Source organism: Bombina bombina, chromosome 6, assembly GCF_027579735.1.
Source record: "Bombina bombina isolate aBomBom1 chromosome 6, aBomBom1.pri, whole genome shotgun sequence".
Classification (NCBI taxonomy): Eukaryota; Metazoa; Chordata; class Amphibia; order Anura; family Bombinatoridae; genus Bombina; species Bombina bombina.
Genome location: NC_069504.1, coordinates 874,851,068 through 874,873,566, shown reverse-complemented (window position 1 = coordinate 874,873,566; position 22,499 = coordinate 874,851,068). Strand labels below are relative to the sequence as shown.

Below are 22,499 nucleotides of genomic sequence, written 5' to 3'. Positions count from 1 at the left end.
CATTTGTTGGAGATTTTCCTCTACTAACTGCTAAAAAGGCCCCATCCCTAAAAGACAAACTTGTACATAGCCATTATGTTAGCAATGAACCTAAGAATTGGCTACAGAGCTCGAAACCTAAAAATGGGTGCTATCCATGCAATAAATGCAAAATGTGTAAATATTAATTAAGAGGAGGATCAATTGAAGATACCAAGGGTACCATACACAGAATTAAAGGTTACATTACATGTAAAACTGTTGGGGTGGTCTATGTTCTTTCATGCTCGTGCCCCAGACAATATGTTGGGAAAACTTACTGTGAACTCAAAGAGAGGATGAAAGAACATAGATGTGACATTTTGAAAAAACGAATAAAAACAAGTGACATTGCACGTCACTTTTTTGAATTTCACAACAGTGAGGTTAAAAGCCTACATTTTATGGGTGTAGAAAAGGTAAGCGTAATTGAGAGAGGTCGAGATTGGGATAGAACACTCTTAAGAGAGGAATGTAAATGGATTTTCAATCTTGATACAGTACAACCTGGGGGCTTAAATGAGGAGTTGAACTATGCCCCCTTTTTGTAACTATGCTTTGGTTTAAAGGTATAATGATTTACTAATAATTTGGATATCCCCATTTATCCTCTAGAATAAAATTCCCTTTAAAACGCTTGCTCTCAATACCCTGCATTACTGATCAAGCGTTATGTACAAAGGTAGCTGATGTAATGTAACCATTTATATTAAATTATTGTCACATTTAGTGAAAAAATGTTTCCTCCATCTATATTATACAATTTTGGAGTTGTATTTGATAGGTGTATATATGCACCCGTGATTTGTATTACATAACTCGTTACCCGTATTTTGTTTAGTTATCACATCTGTGAATGTCATTTCTGAATAATACCTTTTGCGAAGCCAGCCATGATAAGTACTATTTGACATGTTTTATTTTTGTGTGGTACTAAGTTATATACACTTTATTCCTGACACCGAACTAGTTAAATATTTCACCAGGCAGAATATAAATAGTCTTTATGTGACATGCTCAAACCACATGCCTGACGAAGCCCAATAGGATCATTGGAATGGGTGAAACACGTGTTGCAAGCTAAGGCGATTGATCACGCCCACTGGAGCTCCGTGAGCGTGGTGCTTGTACGGTTGGAGTCGGTTTGCCCCCAGAAGAGTTCCCTAGTCCTGGATACTAGGAGGCATCAACACAGTCAGAGGAACTGCTCACCGCATGGTCCCTACCTCATTGGAAATGCCGCTAGTCTATCCGGAGAAGCAGAGAATTTTGTGACAACCATCTCTGTAACGGAGGAAGTGGCAACGGGATTTATACTTAATTCAAGTTGTAATGGAGAGGTGAGCTGAAACTACATTCTCCACTGTGAACATAAGGGGAGGTACCGCTCAACCGCTATTAACTGTTCTCTGTTTAACAATTGTTGGAGGCTACCTGGCTAACAATCTTTAACTTTCATGCAGTGTGCTATGATTTCTTAGCTTCCTTGCTTGACTAACAACTAACTGCTATATTATCAAGTGTCTTCATGCCTGCTAATAATTGCTAGCACAAAGACTTTGTAACCACACACATTAGCATGCGAAGACTTCTAGCCGGTTTGCCGCTGATGCAGACTATGTTTGGGACAGTTATTTATTACAGAGTAACAGTTGTTTATTATGTTCAGTTGTTTGGTGTCTTTACCTTGTTAGTATCCTTAAAGTGGTACAATTTGATTATGAACTAATCATCAAGGTAACATTTTGGTTATACATTTATATTATATTTATTTCAATAAATGATAACTGTCAAATTTGTACTGTCCACCGATTTCTGTGTCCAACTTTGACCTGCATACTTCACCAGGGGTAATTTATATTTTGGGTCATGAGTTAGTGCCGGAATAAGGGTATTTCTTTCTTTTCTCTTTTTTATTAATATTACACATACTATGCACCAGAGTCGCAACAGTCATTTTTTGCCTCTCTGATACTCAGCCATTTCAATTATTTTCCAAATACAGCTGGGCCAACTTTTTTATATTATATTGTAGCTAGCTTAGGTTTTGTTTTACAGGTAAGTTTGTATTTAGTTTTAAATAGGTATTATTTAGTTAATAATTGTAACTTTAATTTAGCTCTATTTTAATTATGTTAAAGTTAGGGTTACGGTTAGGGTTAGGGGTTTATATAGTTTATTTTAGGTTGTTGCGATGTGGGGGGCTGGCGGTTTAGGGGTTTATAGGTTTATTTAGTGGTAGTGATGTGGGAGGCCAGAGGTTTAGGGGTTAATAACTTTATTTAGAGGCGACGATGTTGGGGAGTGGCGGAATAGGGGTTAATATATTTATTATAGTGTGGGCGATGTTGGGGTGTAGGGGAATAGGGGTTAATAACTTTAGTATAGTGGCAGCGATATCGGAAGCGGCAGATTAGGGGTCAATAGCTTTATTTAGGTGGCGGCGATATCGGGAGCGGCAGATAAGGGGTTAATAACATTGTGTAGGTGTTGGCGATGTTGGGGGCAGCAGATTAGGGGTTTTTAGACTTAGGGTTTATGTTAGGGTGTTAGGTTTAAACATAACTTTTTTCCCTGATAGACATCAATGGGGCTGTGTTACGGAGCTTTTCATTCCGCGCTTCAGGTGCTAGGTTTTTTCTGACACCTTCTCCCCTTTGATGTCGATGGGGAAAGCGTGCACGAGCACGTCAAAACAGAGTTTGAATTGTGTGCGGTATGGAGCTTAAAACCATCACATCGCACGCACAAGCCGGCTGTTTCAAAACTTGTAATGGCTGCGCTATAGAGGGTTAAATAATGTAACTTTAGTTGCGTTCATTAATTTCCCTATAGCATGCATAACTTGTAATCTAGCTGTTAGTAACCTTAAGGCGCATTATTGGAATATTACATATAAAATATATATAAATAAAAAATATATATTAAATATTATTACTGTAAAATATTCTAAATAATCCATAGAATATATCTATATATTTTACAGTATGTTTAATAATTTTTATTGCTTTTTTTTATATTTATTTTAAATGTAATATTTTAATAACGCACCTTAAGTTTACTAAATCGTGTTAAGATCTAAATTGCGAAACATGATGAACAAAACTCATATTTTACATTCCGATGTTCTTCACATAGAAAATAATGTACTTTTTATTATTAAATTTATATTTCTATATATATCTGATACTGTTCATGTAAAATACATATCTATACCTATATATCTATAGGAATAAATATATAGGTATACATAAATGCAAATACGTATAGAAATATGTATTTAAGAATAAATAGAACATATTCTTCTATGTGAAGAACATTGGAATGTGAAATATTTTATATCAGGTTTAGCACTCTTGAATATACGTGGTTCGGATTAGCACGCAAGTATAGGAGTTAGTTTTTTTTTTGCAGTTTTCATGCTCCATTGACTTCAATGGGAGAAAAAGATAACGCAGTCGCTATAATTATTTTGCACATACCAGGTTTACGCTTGCGCAAAACCTTTTTTCTTTCAACTTGTAATAGGAGTGCAACCCGACGCGTTCTGTCTGACGCGGGAACGGGATCACTAAATAGCACTCCACTCATAATCTAGCCCACAATTTGGCCAACAAGAGAGAATTCATATATGTGTATATGTATGTATATATATATATATATATATATATATATATATACACACATATACATATACAGATAGAAATAGAAATATTTATTGACAATAAAAAGCACATTATCCTGTAAGTTAAGAACATTTGAATGTTAAAAAATGTACAGTAAATATACAGTAAAACACATAAATACTTAAATACATATGTACACACACACATATATATAAATACTGTATATATATATATATTTAGACGTATGTATGTATCGCTATGTTAAAGCCCTTTGCAGATTTTTTTTATTAATAATTTTTATTAGACAGTGTTATTATTAGTGCAACTGTACTGTTAAATGTGTTGTATTTTATGCAACTTTTTTGTCTCGCATAACAGTTAACCAGAGTTCTGAAGTCACAGTAACCCAAAGTTAAATTGCACTCAAGCAAACGCGTTTATTTTCGAGTCCTAATACGCGTGCTACTTCTGATGTCCGCAAAGAGCTGGAATATACCCCTTATTGCTTGCGCACAACAGTTATCTAGCCCTGTGTGTGTGTGTTTAATAGTGTAATCTTTAGGTTTGTAGTATAGTCTTACCTTGACGTTAGTTTTGGCATTGGAGGAGCTGCCATCCAGTATATGATACACATCTTCAGAATGAGGATGAAGAGACTACGGCATAAGGTTGAAAAAAAATATATATATTCACTGTTCTTCATTTAGTAGTTTGCTGGGTGTATTTTAAAAGGACACCAATCTGGTCCCTTGAAAATTGAACATTAAAGACAGAGGCCTCTAGTTATCAATGTCTGTCAGACCTGATCCGACAGTGCGGATCAGGTCCGACATACATCGCTGAATACGGCGAGCAATACGCTCGCCGTATTCAGCATTGCACCAGCAGCTCACAAGAGCTGCTGGTGCAACGTCGCCCCCTGCACACTCGCGGGCCAATTGGCCGCCAGCAGGGGGTGTCAATCAACCCGATCGTACTCGATCGGGTTGATTTCCGGCGATGTCTGTCCACCTGCTCAGAGCAGGCGGACTGGTTATGGAGCTTGATACATATGCCCCTTAATATACGGAGCATACGGAGCTTGATACATATGCCCCTTAATATACTTACCTTTAGATTTCCTGCAATAAATACAAGTATTGAAAATGCCATAGTTCCTAAAATCAACCTCCTTTACCATAATTTACCTTACACACTCTCCTTCCCACTTAGCAGTCAGTTTTTGAAAATTTAAATACTCGCGCTTACGTTGCCTACTATTATTCACTGCAAGACCTTTCATACTGTGCAGAAGCTGACAGACGGCTGTGTGAGTACCCACCTTCAGTGTCAGCCGGTATTCTGAAAAAATAGCCAACCCGTGAAATCAGCGAACCACATCCTGTGATGTGGCATCAGCTGTTTGACAAGCTCTTACCTTAATGTGCATGCATGTCACGTCATGACATTCTTGCTCGCACATGTTAGTACTTCAGTTTCGCAAATAGAGGTGTAGTTTTTTTTATATGTAAGGCATGATGGGTAATGTAGATTAATTTCAAAGAACTACAGTACCTTTATTTATATATGGCTATAATATACATTTATAACAACAAGTCACATTACAATTATTTTTGATAAATTAATAAACTGATCCTTAAAGAATTAGATACTGATATTTTTAAAGCATTTCTTATTATACTGCCAACTGATTTGTATTAGACTCATTATATATTTAAAAGTAATGTTTTGTATTTTTCTTTCTCAATAAATTTGTTTTAAAATATCAGCATCTAATTATTTAAAGGGACACTGAACCCAATTTTTTTCTTTTGTGATTCTGATAGAGCATGGAATTTTAAGCAACTTTCTAATTTACTCCTATTATCAAATTTTCTTCATTCTTTTTGTATGTTTATTTGAAATGCAAGAATGTAAGTTTAGATGCCGGCCCATTTTTGGTGAACAACCTGGGTTGTTCTTGCTGATTGGTGGATAAATTCATCCACCAATAAAAAAGTGCTGTCCAGAGTTCTAAACTAATAAAAAAGCTTATATGCCTTCTTTTTAAAATAAAGATAGCAAGAGAACGAAGAAAATTTGATAATAGGAGTAAATTACAAAGTTGCTTAAATTGGCATGCTCTATCTGAATCATGAAAGAAAACATTTGGGCTCAGTGTCCCTTTAAGGAATGAACTTGTCAAACAGCTGATGCCACGTCACAGGAAGTAACATGGTTCGCTGATTTCACGGGTTCGCTGTAACACTTTTTTTCTGGTAAGGAATAAGAAAAACAGTCGCTGAGTACTGAGGGGGATGTGTAATACAAGACAGAGAAAATAAGATTAATTTTAGGAAATATTGCATTACAAAAGTTTGTTGTTGTCTTGTTTGTTTTTTTGCAGGAAATGAAAGGTAAGTATTTAAGGTCTTTATTTTTCGACTTTCAAGGGACCAGTTTTGCGTCCCTTACGCTATTCTAAGGCATGTGTAGCAATGCACAATATATTGTCAATTTATCAATAAAAGGTAAAGATAATACTACTTTTACTAAATAATAATAACAGTAATATATACCCAGCTCAATGTGAACATGTATAGGAGTTTGTATAAAAGAGATATATTGGAGATACATACCATGTACAGAGAACCAGAATTTCCCTCACCTTCTTCCAATCTCTCAGGCTCTGGAGATTTTTCATTGATTTTAAATATTGTAGGCAGATGGAAGGATTTTCCCTATAGAATATAAAATAATACCTAGTAAATCTACTGAGGAAGTAGACTTATTTATATTTATGAGGATTGATGTTTTGAAGTGGTCAATAAAAAATATTTTTTACATTTCTGTTCTTATCAGGATTTTTCAGACTATTTAGTTGCAATAAACATTTACACTATGGCGAAATCCTACAAAGATAATTTCAATAAAATTTGTAAAGAAGGTAAAAAAAAAACACATTACTAGTTGATTGTAGCAACCTACTTAGTGCCCTATTATAAGTGGAGCTCTAATTTATTGCGCACCCGCAAAAGGGCAAATTCGTTAATTTACGTGCGCACGATAAATAACCACCCATTACAAGTGGCTGATTATTGATACCACAAGCTCGCGGTAGCAATTAGTGCTCAAAAAATTAACCAGAGGTCAGACCTTTGGTTCATTTTTTAAATGTCTCCTAATTGCCCCCCCAAAAAATGTGTGAGGTCCCTTTTTAAAAAACAAAAAATGTATCATTTTTTGTTTTTTTTAAATTAAAAACTGCACTAAGCAGTTTTTAGGGGTTAAAGTTGGGGGGTGTGGGGTGTTAGGAAAAGAAACGGTACTGAAAAGTGCCTTTACATTGCGGTCTATGGGGACTGTGTGTTCCCAGTAAATATATATGTATAGTCTTATATATATTTATTTGTTAATATGTGTATATACACATATAAACACATAAATATATACAGTATGTATATATTCATATACATATATATATATTTGCTGCCCATCGCTGCGCGACTTACCCCCTTCCCTGCAATGCGAATGCAAGGTTGTGTTCACATTGCATCTCCTTTGTAATACCAGCGCACATTTGCGTATGCTGTTATTACTAAGTTGAGCGCAAACATCGCTTTCGATATTGCAATATTTTGTGCTCAACTTTTAATCTAGCCCTTATTCAGGTATCAGATAAATAAGAGTTTTTTGTCTTTCTTAAAGTGACATAAATGTGCAAAATTAAAATTCTTATTATTGTTTGTTGCTTGTATGTAACAGTTTTTAACTTTTGCAAATGGGTGAAAACAGTGTTTCTCAACTACATTCCCCAAGTAACCCTAACAGGCCGAATTTTATTTTATATATATTGATATATTGATTAGAGCACACAAATCAGCTGATGGGTGATATATATTAGTGTTACTACCCAGCCGGTATTTTACTGACATGGCCGGTATTTTTAAGGCTGAGGTCAAAGTTGAAAATGAAGAATATATAAATAAAGATGATATCATGGAAAAACTTCTAAGTGTGTTAGAACCACATTGTAAACCAATAATTGTTTAATATCAGTCCTAGCAACTTTAGTTCCTAAGTTATACTGTATAATTACTTATGCAAATATCTGCTAAGGTAGCAATGCTAATATATATATATATATATATATATATATATATATATATATATATATGTCCTAAAGCCCGTTCACACACCATTTTTTGCAGTACAGCGTTCCCACCCCTTGCTCTCTCCCCCCCTCTCTTTTGTGTTCTCTACACCTCTCTATTGCACTCTCTCCCCCTCTCTTTTGCGCTCTCTCTCGCTCCACCTCTCTTTTGCTCTCTCTCTCCCCCCTCTCTTTTGCTCTCTCTCTCCCCCCTTGCTTTTGCTCTCTCTCTCCTCCCTCTCTTTTGCTCTCTCTCCCCCTCTCTTTTGTGCTCTCTCCCCCTCTCTTTTGCGCTCTCTCTGCCTCTCTTTTGTGCGCTGTCTCGCTCCACCCCTCTTTTGCTCTCTCTCTCTCCCCCCTCTCTTTTGCTCCCTCTCTCCCCCTCTCTTTTGCTCCCTCTCTCCCCCTCTCTTTTGCTTTTTATCCCCCCTCTCTTTTGCTTTCTCTCCCCCTCTCTTTTGCTCTCTCTCCCCCTCTCTTTTGCGCTCTCTCTCCCCTCTCTTTAAAGCTCTTATACTGTATAATTACTTATGCAAATATCTGCTAAGGTAGCAATGCTTATATATATATATATATATACTAGTCCTAAAGCCCGTTCACACAGGCCATTTTTTGCAGTACAGCGGTCCCACCCCTTGCTCTCTCTCCTCCTCTGTTTTGTGTTCTCTACACCTCTCTATTGCGCTCTTTCCCCCTCTCTTTTGCGCTCTCTCTCGCTCCACCTCTCTTTTGCTCTCTCTCTCCCCCCCCTCTCTTTTGCTCTCTCTCTTCCCCTCTATTTTGCTCTCTCTCTCCCCCCTCTCTTTTGCTCTCTCTCTCCCCCTCTCTTTTGCGCTCTCTCTGCCTCTCTTTTGTGCGCTGTCTCGCTCCACCTCTCTTTTGCTCTCTCTCCCCCCCTCTCTTTTGCTCCCTCTCTCCCCCTCTCTTTTGCTTTTTCTCCCCCCTCTCTTTTGCTTTCTCTCCCCCTCTCTTATGCTCTCTCTCCCCCTCTCTTTTGCGCTCTCTCTCCCCTCTCTTTTAAGCTCTCTCCCTCTCTCTTTTGCATTCTCTCTCTCTTTTGCACTCTCTCTCCCCCCTCTTTTGCGCGCTCTCTCTCCCCCCTCTTTTGCACGCTCTCTCTCCCCCTTTCTTTTGCGCTCTCTCTCTCCCCCTTTCTTTTGCGTTCTCTCTCTCCCCCTTTCTTTTGCGCTCTGTCTCCCCACTCTCTTTTGCTCTGTCTCTCTCCCTCTCTCTATTGCTCTCTCTCCCCCCTCTATTTTGCTCTCTCTTCCCCTCTCTTTTTCTCTCTCTCTCCCCCCTCTCTTTTGCTCTCTCTCCCCCCTCTCTTTTGCTCTCGCTTCCCTCTATTTTGCACTTTCCCCTCTCTTTTGCTCTTTCCCCTCTCTTTTGCTCTCTCTCCATCCCTCTCATTTGCTCTCTCTCTTCCCCTCTTTATTGCTCTCTCTCTCTCCCCCCTATCTTTTGCTCTCTCTCCTCCTCTCTTCTTTTGATCTCTCTCCCCCCTCTCTTTTGCTCTCTCTTCCCCTCTCTTTTGCTCTCTCTCTCCCCCTCTCCTTTTCTCTCTCTTCCCTCTATTTTTCTCTTTCCCCTCTCTTTTGCTCTTTCCCCTCTATTTTGCTCTATCTCCCCCTCTCTTCTGCTCTTCCCCCTCTCTTTAACTCTATCCTATCTCTTTTTGTCTCCCCCCCCCTCTTTCTATTTCTCTCCCCTCTCACTCTCCAATGGTACAGTATTTCACTGCTCCACTCTACCACACACAGCTTCTCATACACTAGGGAGAATACTCACAGTTTGAAATGCACTATAATAAGTGCAATATAGGCAGACTGGGTGAATCAGAGCCCCCCACCTAGCTCCCTCCGGTAAGCACAACTTGTTCAGTAATAGACTTTGCTAAAACAACAAATCTAATAATTACTTTTACACAGTACTGTATGTTAGATATATATATACACACATATAAACACATATGCCTGTGTGTGTTTATATATATATATATATATATATATATATATATATATATATATATATATATATATATATATATACAGTGAAAACTGTCTAAGACGGACTCTGTATAACACGGAAACCTGTCCATAACGGAAATATTCCACAGTCCCGGCACTTAGTGTTATACTTACATTGTTTAACTACCTGGATAAGCCGGAACCTGTCCAACGCGGAAACGGAATGCAGTCCCAGTGTTAGGTGCATATACATTATGTTCAGCTACCTGGATAAGCCACAAAATGTAACCCGGAAGGGGTGTGGCAACACTGGAACGTAAGTGGTGTGGGAACGCTGAAACTACGGAACAGACGCCGAAACAGAAGTAGTGTGGGAAAGACGCTGAAACGGAAGAGGTGCGTGAAGGACGCTGAAATGGAAGGGGTTTGGGAACGGACGCTGAAACGGAAGAAGTGTGGGACACAGAATGGCTCCTAGAAAGTGCAACACTCTTACTCTCGCTGTAAAAGTGAAAGTGATTGAGGCCTACAAAAAAGATAAGTTGTCTGTAAAACAATGCGTTAAGAAATTTAAGCGCGGCAAAATGCAAATTTATGAAGCTATCAAAAATAAAGAGACAATCATGTAAGAATGGTTAGTTGGCAATGGTGAAGTAAAGAGGAAAGCGAAGACAGTAATTGATGCAACAATTAATCTTTTAATACTGTACTGTGTTTGTATACAACTGATGTTTTCTCACCCATTTAATGTGTTAGAAAAAAAAGTAAATCCAAATAAAAAATAAATAAAAAAACTGGTGTAATGATTAAGCAGAAAAACTGTACTGTCTTTGATACTTGCAAAACAAGAAATTGATTCTGGGATGCACTGATACTGATATGGTGTTGATCCTTAGCATTTGCGCCCAAATGCTCCGATACTGGAACTGACAGTCAGAGGGAGACCTGCAGTGCCGCGAGGGAACATGGAAATGGCTTCCCAGCCAATCAGGAAGCCAGGCAGCAGGTCACACCCGACTTCCTGATTGGTCAGGAAACCATTCCCACGCTCCCTTGCGGCAGTGCAGGTCAGACTGGCTTCATGACCAATACAGTAACATTATTATGCCATTTTGGATTTTGCACATGTCAAAAGACGCTCCATCAGTCACTAACTGTATAAGGCGGAAACCTGTCCAAGACGGAAAATTTCCTTTGTCCGATGCCATTCCGTCTTAAGCAGGTTTCACTGTGTATATATATATATATATATATATATATATATATATATATATATATATATATATATATATATATATATATATATATATATGAAATTGTTGGAGTGTTGTCAGCACTTCCAGTATTACCAATAAAAGGGCTAGTAACGGTGATCTGAATTGTGAGTAGATATCAGATCACAGGTGCAAGGAGAAAAGAGTTAACTTAAAGTGAATGTAAATTTTGATGCTAAAGTGCCCGGTTTTTAAAACTTCAATTAAAAACAGGGGCACTTTAATTCATCAAAATTTATATTTCACTCCTGTTGTAAAAAAAACTTACCTTTTAATCTTCACAGCAGCTCCAGATTCCTCCACCCATTTCAAAGCCTCTTCCTGGGTCTAAAATGAGGCATCCGGCTTCCTCCAATCACAGCGTTGAATCAGACACTGATTCCCCGGGGGGGAAGCTGTGATTGGAGGATGACCTATCAATCAATTCTGACATCAGAAATGGCTTGTGAGACCGGAGGAAGCTGGAGCTGCTGTGAAGATTAAAAGGTAAGTTTTTTTTTTCACAACAGGAGTGAAATGTAAATTTTGATGAATTAAAGTGTCCCTGTTTTTGATCGAAGTTTTAAAAACCGGGCACTTTAGCATCAAAATTTACATTCACTTTAATGTGAAAGTAAAAAAGATTCCTAAGCAGTTCCTGTCCAGCACTAACCAATCCCTGAAATTAAAGTGGATATACTCCCTAAACAGTGATAATTACCCCTAACGCTAAATAATAATTATTATAAACCAATGCTAAATAGCATCCATACACTACACGAAAAGGAGCATAAAATACAGTGTTTATTGGAGTTCACAAAAGCCATAAGTAAACAATATTCTTATTGGAATGACTCAAAACTCCTATCATAGTGCACTATGGTCATGCAATCCCCTCAAAATTAGAGCATGCAAATAATACCAATATTTATCCAGATATACATCAAATAATTCATAAATGATAAATGAAGGCCTGTTAAATCCAGGTCAACTGTCAAAGTTCCAGTTCTATGATGGAGGAGAAATATCCAATGTTAAAATATTCCATATACTTAGATGAACGAATGGAGTAAGCCTGGGTATTAACAGGATAGCTCAATAGCAGTACCCTTATTTAAATGCAACTTGGCTTTTCTAGCAGTCCCACAGTATGGCTACGATAATCTTATAGTTCAGCAACATTGAATACTGTGTGTGTCAGTGTAATCCGCCGTATCGGTGAATACTTGCGGTTACTAGAGAGTCCCACTATCGCGGTGCCACACCTCCTAGGTCTGTAAATATCACTATTATGGTGAGTGATTGTCCTAGGGTGCTCCTCTCTGTGCTTTGCTGTGATGCTCAGTGAGCCAACTATTTGCGGGTGCGTCTCCAACCTCCAGGCTACTGCAAACATAGGTCGTAGTACTTGAAATTGTACTGCCTCTGTGTCTCCAAACAACACTGCTGCCAGCTACGCGCGTTTCACCCCTAAGGCTGTCGGGCTTCTTCCGGCTCCAAATTGTAATCTGATAATCACAGGTGTTTTAGGATTCCCTTTAAAGAAAAATAATGGAGGAAAACTCCTCCCATCTTTAAAGCCTTTGAATTGTATACTTTCTTGGGGCAAAATGGTAACATCTTTATACAAAGAATATAATCATTTGTTACTTTGATACTTATGTATTAATGCTAAACAGAAAGAAAATAAAAAATACCAAAAATATGGTAGTAAAATCTGCTCCTTTCTCCAACATAGGTGTGTCCGGTCCACGGCGTCATCCTTACTTGTGGGATATTCTCTTCCCCAACAGGAAATGGCAAAGAGCCCAGCAAAGCTGGTCACATGATCCCTCCTAGGCTCCGCCTACCCCAGTCATTCTCTTTGCCGTTGTACAGGCAACATCTCCACGGAGATGGCTTAGAGTTTTTTAGTGTTTAACTGTAGTTTTTCATTATTCAATCAAGAGTTTGTTATTTTCAAATAGTGCTGGTACGTACTATTTACTCAGAAACAGAAAAGAGATGAAGAATTCTGTTTGTATGAGGAAAATGATTTTAGCAACCGTAACTAAAATCCATGGCTGTTCCACACAGGACTGTTGAGAGCATTAACTTCAGTTGGGGGAACAGTTTGCAGTCCTTTGCTGCTTGAGGTATGACACATTCTAACAAGACGATGTAATGCTGGAAGCTGTCATTTTCCCTATGGGATCCGGTAAGCCATGTTTATTACGATTGTAAATAAGGGCTTCACAAGGGCTTATTTAGACTGTAGACATTTTTTGGGCTAAATCGATTGATATTAACACTTATTTAGCCTTGAGGAATCATTTATTCTGGGTATTTTGATATAATTATATCGGCAGGCACTGTTTTAGACACCTTATTCTTTAGGGGCTTTCCCAAAGCATAGGCAGAGTCTCATTTTCGCGCCGGTGTTGCGCACTTGTTTTTGAGAGGCATGGCATGCAGTCGCATGTGAGAGGAGCTCTGATACTGATAAAAGACTTCTGAAGGCATCATTTGGTATCGTATTCCCCTTGGGTTTGGTTGGGTCTCAGCAAAGCAGATACCAGGGACTGTAAAGGGGTTAAAGCTTAAAACGGCTCCGGTTCCGTTATTTTAAGGGTTAAAGCTTCCAAAATTGGTGTGCAATATTTTCAAGGCTTTAAGACACTGTGGTGAAAGTTTGGTGAATTTTGAACAATTCCTTCATGTTTTTTCGCAATTGCAGTAATAAAGTGTGTTCAGTTTAAAATTTAAAGTGACAGTAACGGTTTTATTTCAAAACGTTTTTTGTACTTTCTTATCAAGTTTATGCCTGTTTAACATGTCTGAACTACCAGATAGACTGTGTTCTGAATGTGGGGAAGCCAGAATTCCTATTCATTTAAATAAATGTGATTTATGTGATAATGACAATGATGCCCAAGATGATTCCTCAAGTGAGGGGAGTAAGCATGGTACTGCATCATTCCCTCCTTCGTCTACACGAGTCTTGCCCACTCAGGAGGCCCCTAGTACATCTAGCGCGCCAATACTCCTTACTATGCAACAATTAACGGCTGTAATGGATAATTCTGTCAAAAACATTTTAGCCAAAATGAACCCTTGTCAGCGTAAGCGTGGATGCTCTGTTTTAGTTACTGAAGAGCATGACGACGCTGATATTAATATCTCTGAAGGGCCCCTAACCCAATCTGAGGGAGCCAGGGAGGTTTTGTCTGAGGGAGAAATTACTGATTTAGGGAACATTTCTCAGCAGGCTGAATCTGATGTGATTACTTTTAAATTTAAATTGGAACATCTCCGCATTTTGCTTAAGGAGGTATTATCCACTCTGGATGATTGTGAAAATTTGGTCATCCCAGAGAAACTATGTAAAATGGACAAGTTCCTAGAGGTGCCGGGGCTCCCAGAAGCTTTTCCTATACCCAAGCGGGTGGCGGACATTGTTAATAAAGAATGGGAAAGGCCCGGTATCCCTTTCGTCCCTCCCCCCATATTTAAAAAATTGTTTCCTATGGTCGACCCCAGAAAGGACTTATGGCAGTCAGTCCCCAAGGTCGAGGGAGCGGTTTCTACTTTAAACAAACGCACCACTATTCCCATAGAGGATAGTTGTGCTTTCAAAGATCCTATGGATAAAAAATTAGAAGGTTTGCTTAAAAAGATGTTTGTTCAGCAGGGTTACCTTCTACAACCCATTTCATGCATTGTCCCTGTCACTACAGCCGCATATTTCTGGTTTGATGAACTGATTAAGGTGCTCGATAGTGACTCTCCTCCTTATGAGGAGATTATGGACAGAGTCAATGCTCTCAAATTGGCTAATTCTTTCACTCTAGACGCCTCTTTGCAATTGGCTAAGTTAGCGGCTAAGAATTCTGGGTTTGCTATTGTGGCGCGCAGAGCGCTTTGGTTGAAATCTTGGTCGGCTGATGCGTCTTCCAAGAACAAGCTACTAAACATTCCTTTCAAGGGGAAAACGCTGTTTGGTCCTGACTTGAAAGAGATTATCTCTGATATCACTGGGGGTAAGGGCCATGCCCTTCCTCAGGATCGGCCTTTCAAGGCAAAAAATAGACCTAATTTTCGTCCCTTTCGTAAAAACGGACCAGCCCAAGGTGCTACGTCCTCTAAGCAAGAGGGTAATACTTCTCAGGCCAAGCCAGCTTGGAGACCAATGCAAGGCTGGAACAAGGGAAAGCAGGCAAAGAAACCTGCCACTGCTACCAAGACAGCATGAAATATCGGCCCCCGATCCGGGACCGGATCTGGTGGGGGGCAGACTCTCTCTCTTCGCTCAGGCTTGGGCAAGAGATGTTCTGGATCCTTGGGCGCTAGAAATAGTCTCCCAGGGTTATCTTCTGGAATTCAAGGGACTTCCCCCAAGGGGAAGGTTCCACAGGTCTCAGTTGTCTTCAGACCACATAAAAAGACAGGCGTTCTTACATTGTGTAGAAGACCTGTTAAAAATGGGAGTGATTCATCCTGTTCCATTGAGAGAACAAGGGATGGGGTTCTACTCCAATCTGTTCATAGTTCCCAAAAAAGAGGGAACGTTCAGACCAATCCTAGATCTCAAGATCTTAAACAAATTTCTCAAGGTCCCATCTTTCAAGATGGAAACCATTCGAACTATCCTTCCTTCCATCCAGGAAGGTCAATTCATGACCACGGTGGATTTAAAGGATGCGTATCTACATATTCCTATCCACAAGGAACATCATCGGTTCCTAAGGTTTGCATTCCTGGACAAACATTACCAGTTCGTGGCGCTTCCTTTCGGATTAGCCACTGCTCCAAGGATTTTCACAAAGGTACTAGGGTCCCTTCTAGCTGTGCTAAGACCAAGGGGCATTGCAGTTGTACCTTACCTGGACGACATTCTGATTCAAGCGTCGTCCCTCCCTCGAGCAAAGGCTCACACGGACATCGTCCTGGCCTTTCTCAGATCGCACGGCTGGAAAGTGAACGTGGAAAAGAGTTCTCTATCCCCGTCAACAAGGGTTCCCTTCTTGGGAACAATTATAGACTCCTCAGAAATGAGGATTTTTCTAACAGAGGCCAGAAAGACAAAGCTTCTGGACTCTTGTCGAATACTTCATTCCGTTCCTCTTCCTTCCGTAGCTCAGTGCATGGAAGTGATCGGGTTGATGGTAGCGACAATGGACATAGTTCCTTTTGCGCGCATTCATCTAAGACCATTACAACTGTGCATGCTCAGTCAGTGGAATGGGGACTATACAGACTTGTCTCCAAAGATACAAGTAAATCAGAGGACCAGAGACTCACTCCGTTGGTGGCTGTCCCTGGACAACCTGTCACGAGGGATGACTTTCCACAGACCAGAGTGGGTCATTGTCACGACCGACGCCAGTCTGATGGGCTGGGGCGCGGTCTGGGGATCCCTGAAAGCTCAGGGTCTTTGGTCTCGGGAAGAATCTCTTCTACCGATAAATATTCTGGAACTGAGAGCGATATTCAATGCTCTCAAGGCTTGGCCTCAGCTAGCGAGGACCAAGTTCATACGGTTTCAATCAGACAACATGACGACTGTTGCGTACATCAACCATCAGGGGGGAACAAGGAGTTCCCTAGCGATGGAAGAAGTGACCAAGATTATTCTATGGGCGGAGTCTCACTCCTGCCACCTGTCTGCTATCCACATCCCGGGAGTGGAAAATTGGGAAGCGGATTTTCTGAGTCGTCAGACATTGCATCCGGGGGAGTGGGAACTCCATCCGGAAATCTTTGCCCAAGTCACTCAACTTTGGGGCATTCCAGACATGGATCTGATGGCCTCTCGTCAGAACTTCAAAGTTCCTTGCTACGGGTCCAGATCCAGGGATCCCAAGGCGGCTCTAGTGGATGCACTAGTAGCACCTTGGACCTTCAAACTAGCTTATGTGTTCCCGCCGTTTCCTCTCATCCCCAGGCTGGTAGCCAGGATCAATCAGGAGAGGGCGTCGGTGATCTTGATAGCTCCTGCGTGGCCACGCAGGACTTGGTATGCAGATCTGGTGAATATGTCATCGGCTCCACCTTGGAAGCTACCTTTGAGACGAGACCTTCTTGTTCAGGGTCCGTTCGAACATCCGAATCTGGTTTCACTCCAGCTGACTGCTTGGAGATTGAACGCTTGATTTTATCGAAGCGAGGTTTCTCAGATTCTGTTATCGATACTCTTGTTCAGGCCAGAAAGCCTGTAACTAGAAAGATTTACCACAAAATTTGGAAAAAATATATCTGTTGGTGTGAATCTAAAGGATTCCCTTGGGACAAGGTTAAGATTCCTAGGATTCTATCCTTCCTTCAAGAAGGATTGGAAAAAGGATTATCGGCAAGTTCCCTGAAGGGACAGATTTCTGCCTTGTCGGTGTTACTTCACAAAAAGCTGGCAGCTGTGCCAGATGTTCAAGCCTTTGTTCAGGCTCTGGTTAGAATCAAGCCTGTTTACAAACCTTTGACTCCTCCTTGGAGTCTCAATCTAGTTCTTTCAGTTCTTCAGGGGGTTCCGTTTGAACCCTTACATTCCGTTGATATTAAGTTATTATCTTGGAAAGTTTTGTTTTTAGTTGCAATTTCTTCTGCTAGAAGAGTTTCAGAATTATCTGCTCTGCAGTGTTCTCCTCCTTATCTGGTGTTCCATGCAGATAAGGTGGTTTTACGTACTAAACCTGGTTTTCTTCCAAAAGTTGTTTCTAACAAAAACATTAACCAGGAGATTATCGTACCTTCTCTGTGTCCGAAACCAGTTTCAAAGAAGGAACGCTTGTTGCACAATTTGGATGTTGTTCGCGCTCTAAAATTCTATTTAGATGCTACAAAGGATTTTAGACAAACATCTTCCCTGTTTGTTGTTTATTCAGGTAAAAGGAGAGGTCAAAAAGCAACTTCTACCTCTCTCTCTTTTTGGATTAAAAGCATCATCAGATTGGCTTACGAGACTGCCGGACGGCAGCCTCCCGAAAGAATCACGGCTCATTCCACTAGGGCTGTGGCTTCCACATGGGCCTTCAAGAACGAGGCTTCTGTTGATCAGATATGTAGGGCAGCGACTTGGTCTTCACTGCACACTTTTACCAAATTTTACAAGTTTGATACTTTTGCTTCTTCTGAGGCTATTTTTGGGAGAAAGGTTTTGCAAGCCGTGGTGCCTTCCATTTAGGTGACCTGATTTGCTCCCTCCCTTCATCCGTGTCCTAAAGCTTTGGTATTGGTTCCCACAAGTAAGGATGACGCCGTGGACCGGACACACCTATGTTGGAGAAAACAGAATTTATGTTTACCTGATAAATTTCTTTCTCCAACGGTGTGTCCGGTCCACGGCCCGCCCTGGTTTTTTAATCAGGTCTGATAATTTATTTTCTTTAACTACAGTCACCACGGTACCATATGGTTTCTCCTATGCTATTATTCCTCCTTAACGTCGGTCGAATGACTGGGGTAGGCGGAGCCTAGGAGGGATCATGTGACCAGCTTTGCTGGGCTCTTTGCCATTTCCTGTTGGGGAAGAGAATATCCCACAAGTAAGGATGACGCCGTGGACCGGACACACCGTTGGAGAAAGAAATTTATCAGGTAAACATAAATTCTGTTTTTCGCCATAGTGTACAGTTTTTACCTAAAGAAAATTTATTTCTTACACCTTAGTGCAAGAAATTAAATAAAGAAAAAAATGTGTCATCTGACATTTAATTTTTAAATCTTAAGTGATTACTAAAGCCACGGATTTATCATTTTCTACCAACTTTACTAGAGATAATAATATTTTTAAAAATACAACTTTATTTATGAATTATTATTTAGAAGTATTTTAATATTGAAATTTTAAGATTTTGGGCTTTGATATGGACCAAACTCTCCCCAGATAATATGGAACATATTAACTACCAAGGAACATATAGTAGAGATAAGGACCAATAGCACTTTTTCATTCAGTCAGAAAACATGCATAATTTATTTCCTCATTCATACCTAGAGGGACAAGTGACTTTAAGTTAAAAATCCATTTGCACTCATTTTGTAATAATATTTTATTCAAATTTCCACCTCTGTCTTTAAGGTCTATGTTTTGTAACCCTCTAAATTTTAATTCATGCTTGTTGCTGTTATAATTATGAAAAAAATGTTGTGCTACACTACTGGTGTCAATCAGTTTATTTTTTTATGTCTCTTTTGTGTTTCTTGATTCTTTCCTTTAGCTCTCTATACGTTTTTCCAATGTAATAACAAGGGCAGCTACAGTAAACTAGGTACACTACTCCTTCACTATGACAGTTTATATGTCCCTGGATGTGCCACTGCTTTCCAAATATATCAATGAATGTATTGCCTATTGTCATATTAGGACAGACTGAACATTTTGAACATTTAAAATTTCCATTTTTGGTTTTATATTGTGATAGCCAGTTTCCATCTTTATTTGCAGAAAAATGGCTTTTTACAAGTTTGTCTTTAAGATTTGGAGCTTTTTTTGCCATCATTTGGGGAATATTTCCCACACTCTTAGCTATAGAGTAATCTAAAGTTAAAATATGCCAATGCTTCAAAAGGATGGATCTTATTTTAGCCCAAGAGTCATTATAGGTACTTATAAATCTCACTGTATCTTCTTTCATTTTTTCTTTGGATTTATATAGAATTTCCTGCCTATCTAGATATCTGGTTTTACTATATGCTCTTTTTAGACAGCTTTGTGGATATCCCCTTTCTTTAAATCTCTGTTGCAGATAATTTTGTACAATTACGCCTATGTCTAAGGTATTGTCCATGAGGTATATTTGATAATAAGTGGACTGGGTGATGACTATCAGCTCGTAATAAAGTGTTACCAGCTGTAAGTTTTCTGTGGGTGGCAGTCACAATGCATTGATTCTCATTTCTTATGATTAAGTCTAAAAAACTTATTTCTGTTTTACTGCTTGTGTAGGTGAATTTAAGTTTAAAAATATTTTTATTTAGAGATTCCATAAATGTTATTAATTCTGCTTCTGACCCCTCCCATAGCAATAGAACATCATCTACAAAACATATCCATAGCCCTATATTGTCCTTGTAGCTGCCATCCCAGATAACCTCCTTTTCCCAGTAGCCAAGGTACAGACATGCATATGTCGGTGCACAGCAAGTGCCCATGGCTGTACCCAGTATTTGTTCATAAATTTTTTGGTTAAATGTAAAATAATTATGTCGCAACAGGAAGTCCAAAAGTTGTATCACAAATTTTGTATGTTCATTATATCTTTTGCCTCTCTGTTCCAAGAAATATTTACAAATTTCCACTCCTTTAGTGTGTGGAATTGAGGAGTATAACCCTTCACCATCAATTGTTACCAGTAATGTATCTCTCAGGACAGTTAGGCCTTCCAGTTTTTTCAGGACATCAAGTGAGTCTTTAACAAAGGAGGGCAAATTATCAAGGAAAGGTCTTAGATTATAATCAACATATTCCGAGATTTTTTCGGTCAGAGACCCAATCCCAGATATTATGGGTCTACCTGGAGGTGGTAAAGGGAGATTACTATATATATATATATATATATATATATATATATATATATATATATATATATATATATATATATATATAGTACTACAAGCAAGGGTTGGCAAACATCAATTCAGAATAATCATCAACTTCCAGGGTGCTCTGTGCAGCAACAATACACGCAATATTCAATATAGGCAAAGGCACTAACCATTTAGCAATCAAGTAGTCATTTTATTAACTTGACATTTCAGGGTGGTGCCCCTTCATCAGACAGACATAAAACAAAGAAACCATGACTTACCCCTTATGTACCCACCACCAATTAAGCCCCATTGAGAATGACCGTTCACCGGTGTCCTCCCTGCGCAACTGCGCATGTGCAGGACTGACTACAGTAAACCTCCATGGCTAAAAAGAAAAATCAAACCAGAAAAATGGCTGAATAGCAAAGTTTGCGTAACCAAGCAACCAGACGCTGCACAGTATATTTTGAAATAGGTATGTGCTCCATTTGACAGCCACCCATCTTACCGAAACTGAATTGTGTCATATTCCAGGGGATGCGATAAACAGCTGCTTAGCCCCGGATCATGTTTAACTTAACATATTCATGTCCACAATTTTAAACAGAAAACGGCCCAGATAGTGGCTGACAACCCTAATCAAAACATCAAAACCAGCATAGAATATATACATCAAAATTGTAAAATACAAAAAATACAGCAAAAATCTAGAGTAAATCTAAAAAATACTGAACACATCTAGAAAAAATCTATATAAAATCCAGATATATCAAGCATTTTCAAAAAAGCATAAAAAATATAAAAATATGTAAATGTAAATCTATACACAGAATTACCATCAAGTCAGTTACAACAATTGTAAACAAGACCAAGGTAAATATGCACCAAGCCTTATATGTACAAATGAATGAATAAATGTATGAATGGGAAAAAACATTTTAAAGGAATATTACCCAAATACATAATTATTACAAAAAACATAATAAATCAAAATGGGTATTGAGACCTTTAGGCACCAAGGTGTCCAAAGTATGGATCCACCTCATCTCATGTTGTAAGACGATTTTCGCTGCCCCCCCCCCCACGGCTGAGGGGCGGGACATGGTCGGTTATAATGTATCGTAAATCGACCACAGTATGTTTGGCAACCAAAAAATGTTTAGCCACTGGTTGATCACTTACACCAGTGTCTATAGCATGTCGTATGGCAGCCCTGTGATTAGCCATCCGCGTCTGCAAGTCATCGTTGGTCTTGCCAATGTAATATTTGCCACAGTTGCAATGTAACATGTACACTACATATTTTGTAGTACAAGTTACCCTGTGCTTGATAGCATATGTCCTGTTGTGCCACAGATGGACAAAGTGGGTACTCTGCACCAGACCATTTACTGCACTTAAAACAACCTGGTTTGGGTGCCATAGCTTGGTCTTTGGTCTGATTTCATAATTATGTCTTTAATTGTTCTTCCTCTTCTGTAACCTGTTCTAGGTAGGTCATGTTCCTTGAAGGGAAGTCCAGGGTTACTGGATAGTATTCTCCAGTTCTCTTTCATGATGTTACTCAGTCGTCATTTATCCGGAGTATACTTGGTCACAAACGTTATCCTGGGTTTCTCTTCTGTTGTCAGTCTGGTCCTCTTTCTTAGAGATTTTTCTTGGGTAAGGTCCTTGACTTTATCCATGGTGTTGGTAAGTAACCTATCCTGATAGCCCCGCTCCCTGAATCTTTCACGCATCTCCTGTAGTTGCATATCTCTATTCATCTGTAGTGTGTTGTTACGTATAACACGTTTAAACTAAGACACAGGAAGCACTTTTTTTAACGCTGGTGGGTGACAACTATCCATTCTTAATGGTGAGTTGCGATCCGTCTCCTTTTGATATAAGGTGGTATTTAATCTGTCACCATTCTTGTAAATTCTTAGGTCGATGGCAGTGTCAGATGAGTGAATTTTGAATTGTAGGTTCTGTTTACAACTATTGAGTTGGCAGAACC

General features: G+C 39.3%; 1 protein-coding gene across 2 annotated transcripts in view; it reads right to left on the bottom strand.

The window, feature by feature from the left end:
- Positions 1-22,499, bottom strand: part of LOC128663821 (muscle M-line assembly protein unc-89) — a 239,574-nt gene that overhangs the window by 126,316 nt on the left and 90,759 nt on the right. For both annotated transcript variants that reach the window (XM_053718344.1, XM_053718345.1), the window contains 2 exons: positions 6,263-6,364; positions 4,226-4,300 (listed from right to left, as the gene is read on the bottom strand). In XM_053718344.1, the coding sequence (XP_053574319.1) occupies positions 4,226-4,300; positions 6,263-6,364 (177 nt within the window). The remainder of the gene's footprint in view (positions 1-4,225; positions 4,301-6,262; positions 6,365-22,499) is intronic.